The sequence below is a fragment of the Hipposideros armiger genome, unplaced genomic scaffold (assembly GCF_001890085.2).
Source record: "Hipposideros armiger isolate ML-2016 unplaced genomic scaffold, ASM189008v1 scaffold_21, whole genome shotgun sequence".
Taxonomy (NCBI): domain Eukaryota; kingdom Metazoa; phylum Chordata; class Mammalia; order Chiroptera; family Hipposideridae; genus Hipposideros; species Hipposideros armiger.
In genome coordinates, this window is record NW_017731371.1 from 5,994,430 (window position 1) to 6,014,319 (window position 19,890).

At 40.3% G+C, this 19,890-nt stretch overlaps 1 protein-coding gene across 1 annotated transcript in view; it reads right to left on the minus strand.

Moving 5' to 3' along the window:
• The window catches only part of FBN2 (fibrillin 2), a 280,792-nt gene that overhangs the window by 64,446 nt on the left and 196,456 nt on the right, over positions 1-19,890 (minus strand). The window contains exons 24-34 of the mRNA XM_019635313.1: positions 16,447-16,674; positions 15,796-15,921; positions 11,283-11,411; positions 10,365-10,490; positions 8,328-8,453; positions 7,751-7,873; positions 7,470-7,595; positions 7,006-7,131; positions 5,364-5,486; positions 2,981-3,103; positions 876-1,001 (exon numbers count right to left, since the gene is read on the minus strand). Coding sequence (XP_019490858.1) covers positions 876-1,001; positions 2,981-3,103; positions 5,364-5,486; positions 7,006-7,131; positions 7,470-7,595; positions 7,751-7,873; positions 8,328-8,453; positions 10,365-10,490; positions 11,283-11,411; positions 15,796-15,921; positions 16,447-16,674 — 1,482 coding nt within the window. The remainder of the gene's footprint in view (positions 1-875; positions 1,002-2,980; positions 3,104-5,363; positions 5,487-7,005; positions 7,132-7,469; positions 7,596-7,750; positions 7,874-8,327; positions 8,454-10,364; positions 10,491-11,282; positions 11,412-15,795; positions 15,922-16,446; positions 16,675-19,890) is intronic.

Consider the following 19,890-nt stretch of genomic DNA (forward strand, 5'->3'; position numbering starts at 1 on the left):
AGAGAGAGAGAGAGAGAGACCATGTGTGTGCACACCCTGGTATTTACTATTTCTGTTCATTTGATTAGACACTAATGTAGGGAGAGCCTGTAATCTGGTTTCATTTTATAATCTTTGCCCAGCAGTTAGCCTGAGTTATTATTTTTTTAAAAGGTTTTCTATGAGTCACTAATTTTGTTATATCCTTATGGTTTATGAATTATTTTCAATCTTTTTCCTTTCTCCATTTACATATTGATGTGCTCCCTATGAATGCAACAATGGCCCAAAAGATATGTAATGTGAACTGAGTTGCTAATTTAAAAGAAAATCCAAATTCTTTTTCTTGGAAAGATATCATGCTAGTCACAAAGTCCCATTTCTAGGAAAGGGGGATGATGTCATAACTTAGAGGAAGGAGACATCACTGCTAGGCAAAAGGTCCCCTTGATGAGTCCCCAAAGAAGACTGCTAGGCTCAGACATACAGATAGCAGACTACAACATGGAGGCAAACGCCAGAAACGAGCTATTTAGATTTTGACAAACACCTTAAATAGCAGTGATTGGGGTAGGTAGTATATCAATTTTAAAAAGCTGAATAGTTTTTCCACATGTCATTCATTTAATGATAAAAAAAGAAATGGTTAAAAAAAAAAAAAGAATGGGCCCCACTTCCAACTATTGGCTCGTGGCCAGGAAAACTTCATAAGAGATGAAAGCCGCCCTCCTCATTATTCATTCGGCAAAATAATCCGTGCTTAAACGAATGACTTTTTTATGTGCAGCATGTGCTGTGTATTCTGCTTCCAGGTGGAGCCTGTTCCAGCCCTTTTTGTGGTTTCATTTGCTGTAGTTGATCCAACTTGGAAATGAGCTAGAATCCTGGTGACCCACCTTGGCAGGATCTGCTGTCTGAGGCTGGAGTGAAGCCCATCTCACACTCGCAGCGATATGCACCCGGGACGTTGAGGCACTGTCCGTTCTCACAGAGATTTATGTTTTCTGCACACTCATCAACATCTGGGGGAGAAGCAAATTACATCTCTATTAAGATCCAAATCTCATGACACAGTTTTTCCTTGCTCTATAACTAAATGCATTTTACTGGCTTGAGTCAATGTTCATTAACGTGAAACAACAATTTATCATATTCACCTACATGTGGGCATACAAGTTGGAAGTGGAGCTATTGAAGCTACACCCTAACATTGAATGATAACACGATTAATAGGAGGAATGCAGGTGTCTCTCGCATTTGTCTTAGTTTTCTCTGATGCTAAGTCGTTGCATTAGTATTATACCAACATCATTGAGGTATGACCGAGAGCATTGGTATTTATCTTAAAATGGTGTTAATTCATTTGAAAATGTTGTAGTATTAGAAGAAATAACTCGTTCTTTCACTAGTTCAAGTATTTTTAAGCAAATTCAGGACGCTCCATGGCAGCGGTTCTCAACCTGTGGGGCGCGACCCCTTTGGGGGTCGAACGACCCTTTCACAGGGGTCGCCTAAGACCATCGGAAAACCAAAAGATATTTACATTACGATTCATAGCAGTAGCAAAATTACAGTTATAGAGTAGCAACGAAAAAAATTTTATGGTTGGGGGTCACCACAACATGAGGAGCTGTATTAAGGGGTCGAGGCATTAGGAAGGTTGAGAACCGCTGCTCCATGGGAAAGAGGGAAGTCTCTTTCATGTCATTATAATCTTCTTAAAATATCCCTATCTTAAGTATGCAAATGGGGCTCATTCATAGACCTTAAAGATATTTCTTGAATTCCAGCTAATGGAAAAGAGAGGAAAGGGCAGAAACTGATGTTTACGAAGGGCCTGCTATTTGCCGGGTAATATGCTAGTTGTTGGACAGGCACCTTTCATTTAGTTCACCAATCCTGCGAGGCTCAGACAAGGAAGAACTGAAGTGTGGAGCACCCAACTGAGCTGTGGGAGTCCCAGCGAGCTCATCTGTGGCTGAGCCAGGAGCACAGCTGTATCTGGCACCCAAGCCATGCCCTTTCCTTCACACCACCGTGCAGAGAGTTACTAAGAAAGAGGCAATCCAAGGTTTAAAAGTGGTAATGCTTTAAAATGGAAGAGACGTGTTTTCTTAAAGAGGCATTTGAAAATGATGAGTCTGTGTTTTTAGTGTCAACAATTAGAAGAAGAACGAGAGTCTATCCTTTAATTATGGGTTTCAAGTCTGTGCTGAAATTCAACTGAGAAACAGCTATCTTACAAACTAAAGTATCATACTTTATGTCCAGGAAGATGATCTTAGATATGAATATAATGAGTGGATGTTATAGCCTCAAGGAATGTGGAACGAATAGCAGCGAACATTGACTGAGCTCTTAATGATATGTTTTTCTAAGCCCTTTACTTGTATGATTCCTTTTAGTTCTTTCAAATACCATGTGATAAACTGAGATTTTGATAAACACATTAAACAGCGGTGCTTGGGTAAGTCATATATCATATCTTAAGAAGCTGAATAGTTTTCTCATATGTCATTCATTTAGTGATAAAAAAATAAAAAAAATAAATGGTGTTATTATTATCAGCATGCCCATTTTAGAATAGGGAAACTACAGCCATACTGGTTAAGTAATTTACTTGGGGCTACACAGTCAGTAAATAGCACAGGCTAGGTGCGAATCAAGGTGGTTTGATTCACACAGAGCCTCTGGTTATGACTAACAGGTTAATAAAAAAACAAGAGAAAATGGTAGTCATTAATAGTCAAGGATAGTAATAAATCCTTTATTTTATTTTATAAAATAAAATAAAAAATTTTAAGACTTAAAATTTTTCAATATTTTGGAAAATTTTTCAGGTTTTTGTATTTAATGTAAAAGAAACATACACATTCACCTGTAAGTTTTTAAACAGAGGTAGTGATTTCAGCCTCTTTAACTACAGTTTTCTTCAAGTAAGGAAAGCATATAGAGTGTTCCAGAAAATCATGCCAGAACACACCTCTGGACTCTCACCCACCTGAGCAGGTAAAGCCGTCTCCAGTGAACCCTTCTGAGCAGGCACATCGGTAGGAGCCCGGTGTGTTCACACACTGGGCATTGATGCTACACTGGTGGGTTCCATTAGAACATTCGTCCAGATCTGCGTGCCAAGGGAACACAGCAATAAAGGTCAGAAACAAAAGTGGAACATTTAAACACTCAGAAAAGTTTTCATTTGTCTCAATTTAAACTGGCCAAATGGAATGTGTTTTAGTTTATCTCTAAGGGCACAGTTCTAATTCTCTAAGATGTCAGACCCATAAGTCCAAAATGCTCAGGCCACAAACATGGGCCACAAGTATTAATTCAAGCCTTTGTGAGATATCTAATCAACTCACTTTTTCACAGCTAACAGAAAACCAGGCCTAGATTTCCTTCTGATTTCTACCAACGATGGATTTATATCACTGGTTCCCTTATCACACACACACAAAAAGGTCGATTTCTAAGATAGTACTGAATTTCAGAGCAGAAAAATTAGCATAGATTTTTCAAGTTCATTTTATAGATGAGGTATCTGAGATATGATTCTTGACCTTATGGAGTCCAATGTCTAGTGGAAAAGACAGATGCTAAACAGAAAATTAAATTAAGTTAAATATTGTTATATGTACCATAAAGAAAATTTACAAGGTGCTATGAGTTAATTAAAAAAAAAAGGTATCAAATTTGGAGTGTAGAAACAAGAAAAGCTCCACCAAGGAAGTAATTTTTAGCTAACTTCAAACCTAAATGATGAATAAGAGTCTGCTGAACAGAAGTAGTGAAAGGGTATTCCTTGCAGAAGGCACAGCACATATAAAGACATTGAGGAGGAAAAGAGCTTGGTGTGATAAATTAAAGGAGACCAGAGTTACAAAGCACAATGGAAGAGACAGGGTGATGGACGATGAAGCTGGAGAGATAGTGGAAAGATGCTGTAGGGTCTTGTAAACCAAGGAAGGAAGCTGGATTTTATCCTCAATTCAATGGATTAAAATGACGATTGTGGAGACATCAGATCCATTGTTTAAAAGATTTGTCTGGCTGCTGTGTGAAAGACGGACTTTAGGAGAACCAGAGAGCGAATGAGCAAATGTAAGAGAAGGTTGTTTAGCATCCTGCAGTGGGGCGGGAGGAGATACTGAGAGAGAGAATGGCTGAGACTAGAGCAGGGGAATGCTGATGGAAAAGAGTGGATGGATTTGGATGATATTTTGGAGAGATGCCTAGACACAGGTGAATCACTGGTATTGGAGGAGGGTCTTTTGCAATAGTTGGCCAGAGTGACAGATGGACAAGAAGCACAAAAAAAGGAGGCGAAAAGAGAGGAAAACAGTAGTCAAATGGGACTGGAAAACCTGGAATGGGGATACGGCTGAAAAGTTGTGAGATTAATGACAGAGTGATGGCTGGATGAGAAGTGGTAGCTAATGGACTTGAAGCCATAAAATATTCCTTAGCAAAGTTATTTGGAAACTATAATCATTTAAATTCTATAGTCAGCTCATAAACGTCTGGGAAGTACAAAACAATTGAATGGACAGGAAAACATTTTCAAATTAACATATTATTGGTAAGAGATTTCAAGACTATTTTTTAATGCTTACTGTAGGCTTATAAGATTTTAATGAGCAATCAAGGGGAGGTCAGTTTAGCTTGCTTTATTTTCTATTTTCAATTGACCTGGATGATTTTTACCAGTTGGCAAAATGTTTTATTTTGAAAGCATGTAAAACACTAAGCAGATTAAACAGCACCATGCATCACACCAAGGGTAAAATCCAGTCCTCTGCCTCACAGCTATAAAGACTTATTAAACTCTGGCTCAAGAACTATAAAACTTGGAGAATGGGAACTGCCTTCTCATTCTCCTTTCTTTGAATCAGATCTCTTGGAACCCAACAAAACACTTAGGTTTCTCTGGAAGAAAAATTCTATTTTCTGTTAAGGAGCTGGTATTGGCCAATTACTCTAGACTTAGGTTATCAGAGAAAACCTTTTCATTTTCTTAATTTATTTCCCTGAGTTTTAAATATCTCACTGATTGTTCTATGGAACGATTGGGGAAATACACTAGTCATCTTTCATCATACAGCTATTTGGATTTCTGGGTGCACATCAAATCATTATACTGAAAAACACATTAGAAAGCAATTTGATCATTTATACAAAAGTTGAAAGGAAACGCTTAAACAAGAATTGTCTTGCAAAGAATTTGAATAAAGAAACAAAGAAAATCAAAGACAGTCTTTGATTTTCATGAGAATACAGAAAACAGAGGAGCACATTCCGATTCAAGTATGTGGGTGAACAACTGTGAAGAAGAGCCTCTAAAAATCTGGTGTCTTAGCAAAGGTTATTTACATTCACAAACTCACCAATGCATTTGATGCCATTTCCAATCCAGCCTTCTCTGCAGCTACATTTGAAGCTCCCTGGGACATTTAGACATGAGGCATGCATGTCGCAGTTGTGGGCACCAATTTCACACTCATCCACGTCTGAGAAATCATAGTTAATATGAAGAAGACAAAATACAAGCTAATTAATTCTACTTCCAGGTACTTTTCTGTGTATGTAAAATTTTAAAGTAAATATAGAACGATCTAAAACTGTACAGAGAAAATATTAACATCATTTTGATTTTTAACTTTTGTAGAGTCCAGCAAGATCTGGAAGGTCATGATCCAAACCAAACAAGCCCTTCCCTGGAAGAAATTGCCAGCCCTTTTCCGGTATGAATGAGACGCAGCAGCTGTTGTGCCCTGAAAGATATGTGTGTCAGCCCCTGTTCACCGCGCAGGCCCTTCTCCCTTCCTAGGCCCAGACAAAACTCTATGTAGAAGGCATCGGATTATAGATGTCAAGCGAAATCTCATTTCCAAAAAGAGACTGCTATTCTCAAGAAGATAAGAACAAGCCGAACTTTTTAAAATAAGTGATAGTATATTTGCTTTTTAAAATTACATGATCATTTGTCATTTTTAGAATCAATGCAATATTTTATAGAGTTTTTGAAAACTATCATTCTGTTTATCTGAGAATATATAAAAATATCCATTGGAAATGTTATCTGGAAAATGACTAGAAGCTTTTGCATATATACGTGTGTGTATATACACACACACGTATATATGCATATATGTACATATATATGTGTATAAACTTCGTGGCTTTGATTTCCCAAAGCTGCCTAGAACTTTCTAAAATAGAAATAGTCGGTTCTATCCAGCTCAATGATTACATATTGTAGATGCTGAAATCACACACACACACACACACACACACACACACACACAACTATTGGCTTCACAACAACCCTGCTGGTGGTAAGCATTCAGGGTATACTTTTCATTACTTGCCCTTGCCTGGAAGTGTCAGCTTAAGGGCCAGGCTGGTCTCAGCCATTCTCCAGCTGCCTTGAGCAATTTACCATTAACATAACAAGGGCCTTAAATTGAGCAATGGGGAACACCTGGTCCAAAGCGATGACCTTGGGACTTGCTAGCAAAACTACTTAGTAGAGAAGGGGAACAAGAGATAAAGTGAGCAAAGAAAGAATAGGGGGAAAAAAGACAATTTGTGCAGGGAGAAGAAAGGGCAAAAACAAATGGAAAGAGAAAAGAGACACAGAGAAGAAAAGAAGGGGGAAGAAAGGAAGGAAAGGGTCTAAATAGAAATCTAGATTAATACTAGTTAGTTCAAAAGAGCTGCAGAAACAAGCAACAAGTGGAGTCCCTTCAGGTCTTTGGTGCTTCTTAAGTATGTCTCCTATTTGGGCAGCAGTCCTACTAAGAAAGTGAATGCTGTTGCCTGGGCCACCAGAAGCGCATCAGAACCAGGGGCCCAGACTCCACACCCACTCTCTACTCTGTGTCTGGACCTACAGCCAACTCCGTGGTGAGGTCACAGCCCAGTGTGGGTGCTAGTCTAAGACGTGCCAGCAAACAAATGATGTTAACGGTTGGCCTCTGAAAACATACGAAGCTGAAACACCGAGGATACAAGTTTGAGACCTACCTGTACATCCTGTGGTCCCCTTCTTCACTGAATAACCCAGCTGACAGTGGCAAATGAAGGAGCCCTTGGTGTTCTCACATTCCCCAAACATGCAGATGTTTGAATTTAAGTCACACTCATTCACATCTAGAAAATTTATTTTTAACATCTTGGTTAACAAGTGTTCATCCTCATAATTCAAAAGTTTTCTTTTAAACTGAATAGCCTAATACTGAAATACACAAATAGTATTTAAAATGTAACCTATTTGCAAGACACAGTATTGCTGATAAATATACTGTCTAATGACTTTTGTCAAAAATTTTTTTCTTTGCAGCTTTGACATTCGATACAATGGGTTGAATGTTTCAAATAATGGAAAAAGCTTCCTCTTCTTATGTTAATATGTATGTGTGCATAAATGTGCATATATTATTGTGTGCATATGTATATGTAAATATTTGTCCTGCTTTTATGGTACCCACCAATGCATGTTTTCATGTCCATTGAAGCCATGAAGCCATCATAACACAGACAGCGATATTCTCCAGGAATGTTGGTACATTGGCCACCATCACAGATATCAGGATTATTTTCACATTCATCAATATCTGATGATACAAAATTAACATCAAATGAAAACAAGGATGGCTTTCATTAAGCTCCAATATCTTTCTCCATCCAGTTCCACTCAAAATATCTGGAGTCAGAATTGTGAGATAAAATTCAATAGATATACAAAGTCTGTGTGCTTTCCTTTCTGTACCTGCGCACGATCTCCCATCGGGCATCAGGGCATAGCCTTCGCTGCAGCTGCACTCGTAGCTCCCTTCTGAATTGGTGCACTGGGTGTCACAGCCTCCATTCATTATCATACACTCGTCAATATCTGTGAAAACAACATTGCAACCACATGTCTTGTCAGGGCTACTTCCTTAAACAAACAAAAAAGATAAAGAGCTTTCCTTCTTTTGAAACTGATAATGCTTAAACAGCTCTGGATTTTTCTCCCCACTCTTTGTGATGATTGATCATTACACCGATAGTTTTTCTTAGTTCTTTCTACTTTCTTTTAGACAGCATTTCATTTGACATGGAGCTCCAGTTACCTAAGATTAAAGAACTCAGAAATATAACAACTATGGAGTTTACGGAGGTTTCTATGATAAAAGCAGAAATTCCTTTGCAAAACCACCAACCCATGGCATTTTAGAGACCTGTCCCCATTCCTAGATTCTACAACAAAGGACTCCCATCGACTTCATTACATATTCAATGCCCGAAGTTTTCCCCGAGCCGGATTTGAGAAATCACAGTTCCAGACCCACCGGGCCTACCCTCACCTGTACAGCCCTGGCGGTCTGGTGTAGCCTGGTATCCAGGGTTGCAGGAGCACTGGTAAGTGCCAATCATGTTCACACACTTCCCATTTCTACAGAGATTGTCACTCAGGGAGCATTCATTAATATCTATAAAGAACACACAGAATTAATGTTTTCACAATATCACTTAAACGACCTAGAACACGCTGCACTAGAGCAGTGGTCTGCAAAGGGCTCCTGGGGCATTCAAAGGACACGCTGGACTATGTTTCTCTTATTTCTATCTGCAACAGTGCCAAAGCCAGTACAACTTTGAACATCGATGGAACGGTTCCATGTCTGCACTGCCCAACATGTAGCTCCTACTGAGCACTTGAAATGTGGGTCGTAAGACTAAGGAATTGAATTTTTAATGTTATTTCATTTTAATTAACTTTAAATAGACACATGTGGCCAGTGCCCACCATACTAGACCACACACATCCAGCACATGCCAGAAATGAAGCTAGCTAATATTTCATCTGTGAATTTACGTTGGCACACCGAGCTGGTCCTTATCAGATGGCCAACTGTTGCCTAAATACCTTGCTGTTTCCTGAGGGAAGGTGGCTGCTCCGACATAACAGAGGGGCTAATTACAGGTCCCTCACTTGGTTATCTGTTTTCATCGCATTGTGTGTTTAGCACACCTGGATAGGTGGATCTACATATTATACTGCCTATTTTAAAATAAACTAACCCTTATAAAATGGGAAGGTGCCTTATAAAAACTCCTGCAAAGATCTGTGGAATAAACTAGTACTAATAATGAAATCAAAAGAGAAGAGCAAGAAAATGGTAGTGACACTTTTCTTCATACCAGCTACCTGTCAGACACAATTTCAGGTAAAAACAATGACAATATAATCAGATATAGAAAGAAATTCATCCCAAATTCTCAAAATTAGTAAGACTATGTGACATACGGGTTTATCTTTATGATCATTAAATGTTTATTCTATTAAACATGCAAAAACATGTATCATATGTACACTGTGTCTTTGAAGGGTACTTTTTTCATCTGTAAGATCCAAGAAAACCAATTACCAAAATAAACCAACCTTCGAACAGAGCTCTGAGTCACCGTTTCACAACCATGAATACATATTTTGTCATTATGTGTGAAAATGCTTTTCGTCCCGCTATTAAAATGAAATAAAAATACTTAAAACTTTTTAATTCAGCTTTTAAAAATGTCTATTTAGTTTACGATTTAAGAGTTTACGATTTAAGATTCATCTAATACGTTAGCCTAATCAATATAAACAGGGTTTATAAATAAGTATATTGAGATGTGCTTAAATTATGTTTTAAATGGGTGTTTATAGTCTGGTCTATTTTAAACTGTTTTATTTGCTTATACTTTCGAGAAAGATTTCTGTGAAGAAAGCGTTTCCTGGCTAAATCAAAGTTTTAAAGCCAGTGCACTAGAATGCGGTAAGCCCAGAGGCCATCGTGTGTTTATGAAAAGCAGAAGGCTGGGACACTCCATACCAGCTGTTGGTCTTCTCGTGTGGCCTCTGACATCCTTAAGTTCAGGGCCAGTGAGGAGACCTCGGTGTTTCTATGGGAAGTGGGGGTGGAGGGAGATCACATGTTCACACACATGCGAGTAGACCCTGTGATGACAGACACAGGGGCACAGAAGTAGATGCCACTGAGTGACTGCACAAGTGTGTGCACAGGTGAACTCTTAGGGAGCAGGATTTCCAACAGAAGCAGCTTTCCCATCCCATCCTACATGGAGGAGGGAATTACCTGGCTTTACACAGGGTCCCTCATACAGAGTCCTTTCAAGTGTGCTTGTAATGAAAGAGAAGGTAACCAGGATAATGCTGGCTCATTCAGGTGTCACTGAAGCATTCTCTATAAAGACAGCCTGAATCCAAATGTAGGGACTCTGAATTTCCAACTTTTGGTCGGCTAGATGTCGTGCGCCAAAAATAAGTACATTAGCATCAACCACTGATCTTTACCAGTTGAGCTGGGTGGGCTTATGTGCTGAGGAGCCAAACTCACCCACACAGTCCTCACGTGATGGTGACAGCTCATGTCCCAGTGGGCAGTCACACTGAAAGCTGCCCTCAGTGTTCACACAGGTGCCACCCCTACAAAGGAGAGGGTTACGTTCACATTCGTCAATGTCTGAAAGGTAAAAATGTGAGATCCATTAAAGAACTCTGAGGAAAAAATAAAATAATATTCATGCATGCAGCATGGGAGAAAGAATCATTACCTGAGGTAAGTGTGACTCAAACGTAAGACAGATTTAACAGGAGATGGGATAACACTTGCCTCACTGTTTCTATTAGCAGTAGATACATGGTTCAAGTTCTACCCGCAAAGATAGTGAACTACCAAGGAATTCACTTGTATGAAATGAGCAGGCTGCCAAGAGGTAAAAATATTTGCTGTGTATCACTCTAAACTCCAGATATTGCTGTCTACATCACTAATTTAAAGTGAAAGAAAAATCTTAGACGCTTCCACGTCATCTGAGGTGAGTCCTATAGGTCGCGGAAAATGAAAGGATGGGCTAAAAGGTGGGCCATGTCAAAGCAATTGGTAATAACACACAAATAAAGAAAGTAACACAGGATTTGCATGACTGAATATCCATTTGGGGGGGGTCACCACACAATCTTATGCATTTTAAATGCATCCCTCCTGAGTAGTCAGTCTGTGCTGATTTTAGATTCTATGAATAAACAGAACCCGGTCTCAATATCTCACTGCCACTGAGGCGCCATGAGGTTGGGGCTCCCCAAGAGCTGTCTAGGAGGAGCAGACTTCCCGTCTGACACGTCCAGTCGTTCTCCTGCTGCACAGCTCCTTGCCAAGCACGCTGTTAGCAGCTCTGAGACAAGCCAAGGTCGAGCTAATGAGTCTGCGCCTGAGCGGTTTCAAGACTGAGAGGAACAGCGAAGCCGTGCTTACCCATGCAGTTCTTCATCATCATGAACCCACTTTCGTAGCCTTCGAAGCACTCACACTCAAAGCTGCCCGGCGTGTTGACACAGATTCCGCTTCCACAGAGGTCGGGAGAAATCCTGCACTCGTCGATGTCTAATTCACAGGGTTTAAGAGAAATGAAAAAAAAAAACAGAATGAGAAGGGAAGGTATGAAAGAACTGAGAGATTTCGTCTTCCAAGTGAGATATTGGATAAATCAGCGGCTAGCAGTCCGAGGATATGATTTCAGGAGGTCAGCTAGAGGGGAACAGGGAGGTAGGCACATTCCTTTCTTCAACTGCCAAAACTGTCACGGCCAACGGCGGCAGGTGCTGTCTTTTTGCCTTTGAGAATTCTGGAATTGTGAATTTCTCTTTGAGGCTTCCAAAGGGTCACAGAGGATGCACCAAGCAGCTGTAGTTATGAGCCGAAAAAGGCAGGTGGCAAACGAGGGAGCAGTGGCTGCATGAATGAAGTCCCACACACGAGGCAGAGACCATGCTGGCTCTGCTCCGCAAAGCCACGCCCACGCTGATGGGAGAACACAGGAGTGCTGCCCGGAGTAGGGTGACCAGCCACAGAGGGACAGTCTCAGAGGCAGATGCAGCTAACTACTCTTGAGCCAGACAGAGCTCATATATGGCAGGGCCATAGAATACGACCCGGTTTGTGATTTTACCCAGACAGGAAGAGCCTACTGATCTAATTTTAGAAATACAAAAAAAAAGGGAAATGATGTGTTTGTCACTTTTTATATACTACAGTAAATAAAAACCTTCAATAGCAGTGTTTATAGTCTCAAAAACAGAAATTCTCTGAGAGATCTCCATGCCTGTAACTAAGCTTTTTTCAATAGAGAAGTCATGACTATAAAACAGGATTAAGAAAACATGATTTATTAAAATTTTTTTGTCACAATGGGAAAAGCTTTTGCCAGCATCTGTTTATTTTGCTGAATTTCCATTTTTAAGCTTTTCTATCCCACAGCATTTATAAGTGGCGAACTTGTGTATGCTCTCTTGGGGCCTCAGCTGCTGCTTCCTCCGGGCTTTTGGTCTTTCTCTACTGATTTTTCCAATTGTGGGCCATACTGGAAAAAAACGTAAGTACTTTCTTTTAAACAAAAATCTTAACAAAATTCAAAGAGTCATCGTTTCAATTAAGCAGCTAACAGGTGCATACTAATTCTCTTACTTTTTATCTATCAGTACCTAGGAACTGGTGGTGACAAGATAAGGCTGATGGCAGAGTAGGGACAGATGTTGGCTGCTGTGAAATGGTGGGAGTTGCAGTGTTGAGTGTGGACTCGGGAACTAGATGCTTGGGTACAAATCCCATTTTGTTGACTTCAGGGTGGAGGGCCTTGGGAAACCACTTAATTTGTCAGTGCCTCAATTTCCTTATCTGTAAAATGGGGAGTAGAGTAGAACCCACCTCACAGGAGTAAGTGAATCCATACTTGTGAAGTGCTCAGAACAGTTCTTGTCTCATAGAAAGGCTGTATATATGTAAGGTATTTTCTAACAAGAATGGGTATTTTGGAGGAGGTGGCTTTTGAACTGGTCCTGGAATGGTGCATAGAAATTCTAACGTTAACGACGTGGAATAAATAAGAAAGGTAAGAGATGAAACACACAAGGAGAGAAAACTAACGCACTTCAGAGAACAGTAAGTTATAGAGCGTCTGGACGGTAGAGTCTGATAATTAGTGCCAGTACGGCCAGGATGGGTATGATTACTGAGGGTGCCAAATGCGGAGAGGAGAAGATTGGCCTTAAATGCTGTGAAGAACGGCAGCCAACAGTGTCCCACTGTCTTTTCACATCATATCCCACCACACCGCAGGGCTGTTAGCAAGTATCTCTACACGGTTAAAGAAGGACAGCCCCAGAGCCATTAAGTGATGGGCTAATTTCACACCAAAAATAAGCAGCGGGGCCGAACTGGAAAAACTGAGCTGCTTTATCCAGGTTTAGGACTGCCTGAGTCAATGGAAGTTGTTTTGTGAGCCCTGCTTTAGGATGATAAACCTGGTGGTTGTGGAAATGAAGGATCTGACTGTGGAAAATTGATGGGTTGGAAGACGTTGGAAGATTCTGCAATGGAGCAGATACCACGCCGTGTGCCCCAGCTCTCCCCGCAGGAAGAAAGGACTTACTCGTCCTTCCCTTCAAGCTGATGCACTGTTGCTGGCAGAAAGCCCTGAGATGTAAACTATCTTCAGGAAATGCCTTAGCCAAGAGGACCGCTTCCTCACAGCCATACCCCTCCAGGGGTAGATGCACGCAAAGATGGATCATGAGGGTACATACGCCTAGCTCCTCTGCCTTAACTCCAGACAACTGTAATGAGCCATCGCAGATCCAGAGCTCCTGGCGGGGTGGGGACCACACCGGGACTGCATCACAGCCTGGCTTCTTCCCTGCCCATTTCTGCTTCCTTCCCCTCCCTCCTCTAGCTACTGACTCCAAGGGCAACCCCTAACAAACTTCCGGCGTGTTTCTCTCTGCTCACTCTGTTTCCTGAGGAGTCTAACCTGCATCTGCAATAGTCCAGAAGAAATATATTAAGTACTTGACATAGCCATTTTGATGGGAGAATATATGTAACTTTTTCACTGGTCCAGCAGGAAACGGAGATGTCAACATTAAGTTTGAGGCTTCAATCCTGAGTAAAATCATATTATTAATACGTACAAGAACATCCCTAGGCAGGGCGGGTGGGGGTCGGTGGGTAGGGCAAAGGCAGATTAAAACAAAGAGAAGCTGTCCAGATGCAAGTTAGTAATGTGGGAGTGAAACTCAGGAAGCGTAGAGGGCTAGAGACAGCACCTAGGACACAGCTCAACAGAGGCCACCCATGAAGTCATGATGGCAGACGCAATTCTGAGAGGCAGAATGCTGAGAAGAGCAAAGGACCCTGGAAAAGGCTCAAGGGATGGAAAATGCCAAAGCCAAGAAGAATCGATGAAGAATAGAGAAGAAACATCATAGTCAAGGAAGGACCATTGAGACAGGGAAAATGAGAAGAAAACCAAGGTGGGAATCTAGCCAGAGGTTGGGGAGAACATGAACAGGAGAAACATTTTTTTTTTAACTTGGCAAATGTGTTTTGCAAAATTATGTGTATGTGCCGGAATGAGTGAGGGCAACAAAGTTACACGGGGTTACAAAGAAAATGGTTAATTAAAAGAGAGCAGTGAGAGGTACAAGTAGGAAAACAGGATGGTAGTTTGAGGGAAAAGAAGGGTTGAGGAGACATTCCGAACTTGTTTCTAGGCCTGGGGGAAAGAACCAGTGAAGAGAGAAAGATGCTAGAGAGAGAGGAGTGAACCCTGCCGGAGAAGAGCCTGGAGCAGGAGGAACGACAGACAGCGAAAGGAGAGACATTCACTGGAAAACTGAGGGAGACCACCACACCTCCTTCTCTACGTCAAAAGAGAATCTGGGAGAAAAAGGAAATTTTATTACCAGAGAGGAGGATGTGTGAGAGGGTCCTGGCAATCAGATTTGGTCTCAACAAAGAAAAAAGAGAATAAATAAAGATATGAGAGAGTGTGTAGGTCCGAAGAGGTTTAGAAGTGGTGCTGAGAGAAACTCAGCAGGTGATGGAAAGAGGTGAACAGGCATGTTGCTAAGCGGCTGTGAGGGCCTGGTTGAAGGTTAAATCATGGATGTCAGCCAGCTCTTCTCAGACTCTTCCATCCAAGTTCAGCAGCCCAGAGGGCAATCGATGGTGGAGAGGTTAGAAGTTGGGGATAGGCATGGGAGGCAGAGCAGAAAGACAAGAGAGCGTAACTTCAGACCAGGTGGACAGTATTGAAACACTTTGGGGATAGTTTAGGCTGGGAAGGCTCATGAATCTGGTGGCACCTTATGGAGTAGAAGATTAGAAAGGAGACAAGATAGACAACTCAATGGAGATCATGAAGAAGTAGCATGTGTGAGGGCAGGAGACAAGGGGACATTCCAAAGAGAATACGAGGAAAGAGAGTTTTGAACATAAAATTTTGGAGCTATATTTCAAGTGTTTGGGGGTAATTTGTTATATTACCTAATAGAAAAAGTTGGAATTTCATATCCTTTCAAACTAAAGGGAATGCTTATGAGTAAGGATATGAATGGTGACTGAAACATAATTACTATGAAAACTGTTCACAGATAAAGACAATAAGTTCCGACTTCTCTATTCCAAATTTTAATATTTTTAACAAATACTATGTCAAGTGTATACTATTGTTGATTTAATGACTGCATTCTTGAGTACTCAGGTATTCTGAAAATCATGTTTTTATGTTGTTCCTGTAGATGAAACAAATAGCATTTTCATGTTATGTTGCAGCTCTCACAAGTTTAGAGAAGTGATTGAAGAGTAGGGAAAAGGAAACAAACAAAATTTTCATGTTCTCAGTGACAGAATGGGCTTTTGAAGGTGGTACTTTCAAAAGCAGACCAAGGAGAGCTCTGGTTTAGCAAGGACAACAAAAGCACCACCTTACCTGTGCAGTTTCTTTCTTCCATGTCTAGAGCAAAGCCACTATTGCAACGGCACTTGAAACTTCCAATTGTATTTCTGCACTTCCCATAGGTGCACATCCCAGGAAAAGCTTTGCATTCATTGATATCTACAAGCAGAATAGAGCTAGAATGTAGAGCGTGTTGATCTAACGGAGTAGGCCTCTCATTTTACGTTAAACATTTATCATGATGGAAAATAATGCATTCAAGTAAAAACGGGGGATATAAAAAATGTCAATGATCACACTGATGCCACACGAGATGTTTCAATTGTGAAACAGATTCTGTATTCTTCATGAAGAGATCCCTTTATGTCTGACCATTTGTTTTGCCAAGTTTAGGGGGTGTCTAGAGTGCTTTTTTTGCTTCATCAGGGCTGCGTCCAGTCAAGCTCTGCTAAGAAAAGCAGAGTTACAGCAGAAGGGTGTAAGAAAAGCAAGATTAGCAGTCTGTTTTATATCTTTACTTCAGTGCCATCTTATGGAGGTGATTTATACACCTGGGCTATAAGGTTGGCCACAAATTATATTTAACAAAGCAAATAAAGTGGAAAACCAAATGTTTAAAGCACAACCAATTCTCAGAGAATGTGGAGGGTGAACTTTAGAGGGACGGACATGCCGCTCAGTTACCTTTGTAAAATGGCCTCCCAGTAAGAACATCCCCTCTGTTAGCAAAGCCAGGCCCCCTGGGGCACAGGGTGTCATACTCCTTGGTGCCAGGTTTGGGGCATTCCTCACACTCGGTGCCCCACGCTGCCCCAACGGCACAGCAGCAGGCGTCCATGCGGAACTTCCCAGGAACAGGGTGGATGCACTCGTCTTCATCCCACTTCAAGTAACACTGCTCCATGCGGATATCTACACGGAGAGTGAAATCACAGGCGGAGATTACATGGTAATACTCACTGAACATTTATTAAACGGGTGTCTGCTCGGTGCCTGTCATGATGTCAGGCCCTGGAGATACACCAGTGGGTGAGTGACACAGTCCCTGACCTCCTGGGACGGACTCCATAATGACAGACATCTAGAGAGAGCAAAGGTGGGTTCTCCTTCAGGGTTACTTAATTCTCACAAGATATCTTCAGGAAGAAAAGGTCCCCTTGTGACAAGCCTCCTTCATAGCATCACCTATGATCCTTTTTTTTGTATGCTCACTTCAGAAAGAATAAAATAATTTCACTGTCAGGTTCTTCTTGTTCACTGAAGTGCTTAAAGTGGCTTGTGAGCAGTCCTGTCAGATCCTCATCATAAACAGCAAATGATCAACTGTCATCTACTTGCCAATTTGGTGCAACTATTAAAATAGCTTTACAAAGGAAAAAATATTATGGCAAAGTTTTTTTTCTTTCTGCGAAATTTATCTTTTGCATCATGGTTTTTGCCATGGGTTAGGTTAATCTGCCCTAATAAGAGGCCAAATTATTTGTTTAGATATTACATTTTTCCTTCAGTCTCGAAGCATACTAACATTTCAGCATGCTAAGCTAGGACCTTAGAAGATCAACCAACAGTCACAAGTTAGGGTAAATTAGCACAATCTATAAATAACACATGATTTATCTGTTAGCCTATACAGTCGTTTGTCAAACTTCAGTCAAATACTTGGCTGTTAAATTGCAAATATGGATAATGAGTTCAGAAAAGGTTTTCCTTAAACGAATAACATGTTTTATTTGATAAGAGCATTTCAAGATATTGAATAATTTCCTACACCTGAAAACTGCTTAACAAAGAGAAAGAGATCCCTAATGGAATGTAAACATAAACAAATGTGCTTTCCATTTTAGTTACTTTTAATACCGATTCTTTCAAGTTCTCAACCAAAAGTAACATCAACTTTAGCAATTTCCTTTAGCCTATAGAGCTACATACATGTCCAAATATTGTTCTAATTGAGAAGTCCTGTTTTTAAAGAAAAAATAACTGGTAAATTTTCACTTGGATTTGGTAGACTGAATATAGGTATTCACAGCAGATAATTTTGCCTTTTGTATCTGCATTAACACCAACCAAAAGGCCACATTCTCTGCCAGTGTGAAGTGTGACAGTAATCCAGTGAGTCTCATTACAACAAGGTACTCGGGGGCTGGTCTCAGTTACAGTCAACCTCATCCTACACTGTCACCAGGGAAGTAAGGATCTTAACAAGATGTGACATTTTTATTTAAGTACAGGTAGCCCAAGAACTCTGGCTTGAGTCAAATTTTTTCTGAAATAATTGAGGTAATTTGCTCAAGAAGCTATTCTGGGATTAGCTGAAAAAAAAAAAAAAGCATTTGGACTAAGTATGTAACAAGTTATGATAGCCTGGCAGAGTAATGCTGTGTCTTTATTACTGAGATCCATATCAATATTTACATCAGAAACTAATGTAAACACTGTCAGCACACTGGCCACATAAGGCCTGTGACTGTTTTGATTGGCTTGAACCAATAAAAATATGAAATTAAAATATGAATTTGGAAGTCTCTGGATGGTGTACAGGCTCTACAGTTTGTTGCAGGCCCCACCACTCCTTATTACCAGGGTAATAAATCAATGTCTGGGACCTTTGATTTAGATCAATTGTATCAAAGCAGTTTACCTCTATCTTTGTTCTCAGGAAATTTACATTGTCATATGCCAATCTCCTCTCAAAACTTTCTCATATCCCCAGCCAAAATGAAAAAATGTAGCATATTTCAAGTAGTGACAATATTTAATCAAAGTACAAAGATGAAAAATCCAATATACCCTTTCAGAGTATTACATAAGATTTGATTTTGAGTGATGTTATTGGGAATTAATTTTGCTTAGTGATGATTTACAATCAATGATATAGCTTCATATATAATATCCTTTACTGAAGGAATTTAATTTCATTAGTCACTTGAGCACACCGACACTCTGTCATCTTCAAAAGATACTTTACTTTGTTCTGAATTGAGTAGATAATTTAACAATAAAAATCTGAAAAGAATTTTTCATTATTCAGACTTTGGATATTATAATTTCTAAACAATTCCATATGATTTTACAGTTATGCTTCATATCCAAATTTAAATGTTCTCAAAATTAACTTAAAATTAAATCTGTGTTGGGCCGGGTGAGTGGTGCCAGCTCTGAGCAGCAGGGCCCGGGTTCTGATCCCACATGAGGGCCAGTGACGCTGTGCCCTCTACAGCTAAGATGGTGAACAACAGCTCAACCTGGAGCTGGGCTGCCGTGAGTCGCCGGTGATGGGGTAGGCTGCAGTCCCTGCTGCAATGGGCTGCTGTGAGCTACTGTGAGTAGCCGGCAGCCAGCATGAGTGGCCGGCAGCCGGTGTGAGTTGCCACGAGGCACCGTGAGCGGCCGTCCAATGGCCAGCGAGCAACTGCCTCACCCGGGAAGAGCTCAATGATAATACCAACATGGACCAGTAAAGCGACGTCCTCCACAGCTAGACTGAAGAACAAAAGGACAGCAACTTGTCTGTTCCCCTTCCCTGATTCCCCAACGCTGTTCCCCTCCCTCAATTCCCCAAGAAAATCTTTAAAAAAATTAAATCTGTGTTAATTATAATAACTAAACTGTATGATTTTGTAAACGTTTTTCTTACTATTAATTTTAAAAAACTACTGATATATACAAATACCTTAAAGGTCTTTGAATATAACAGTACCATTGCTCATGTTTTGTCTACAAGCTTAAATTTAAAATACAAACCTATGTAAAATTATTTTAAATACTGTCCCATAGTATATTGGGAAAAAAATCCCTAAGTAAATATAAAATTGTTTCGATACAATATAGAATTAATACAAGTTTCCTTTTCAGTCATGAAACTACAGGTCAGTCAAGCATATACTGATAAAGAGTAGGATCAACTAGGCATTTATATAACGCAATGTTGAAAGAAAGAACATCTTCACTTTAGAAGTTTAGAAAATAAAGACTTAAGAAAATTTAAACTCTAAAGATGGTCAAATAAAACAGGGATTGGTCAGTGTTTTCAACGAGAAACAATATAACTTTGACCATGACTTTCCCCACTGTTGTCTAAGAGCATAGCTGCAATGGCTGGTAAATGTTAATGTCAAACACTAGTCT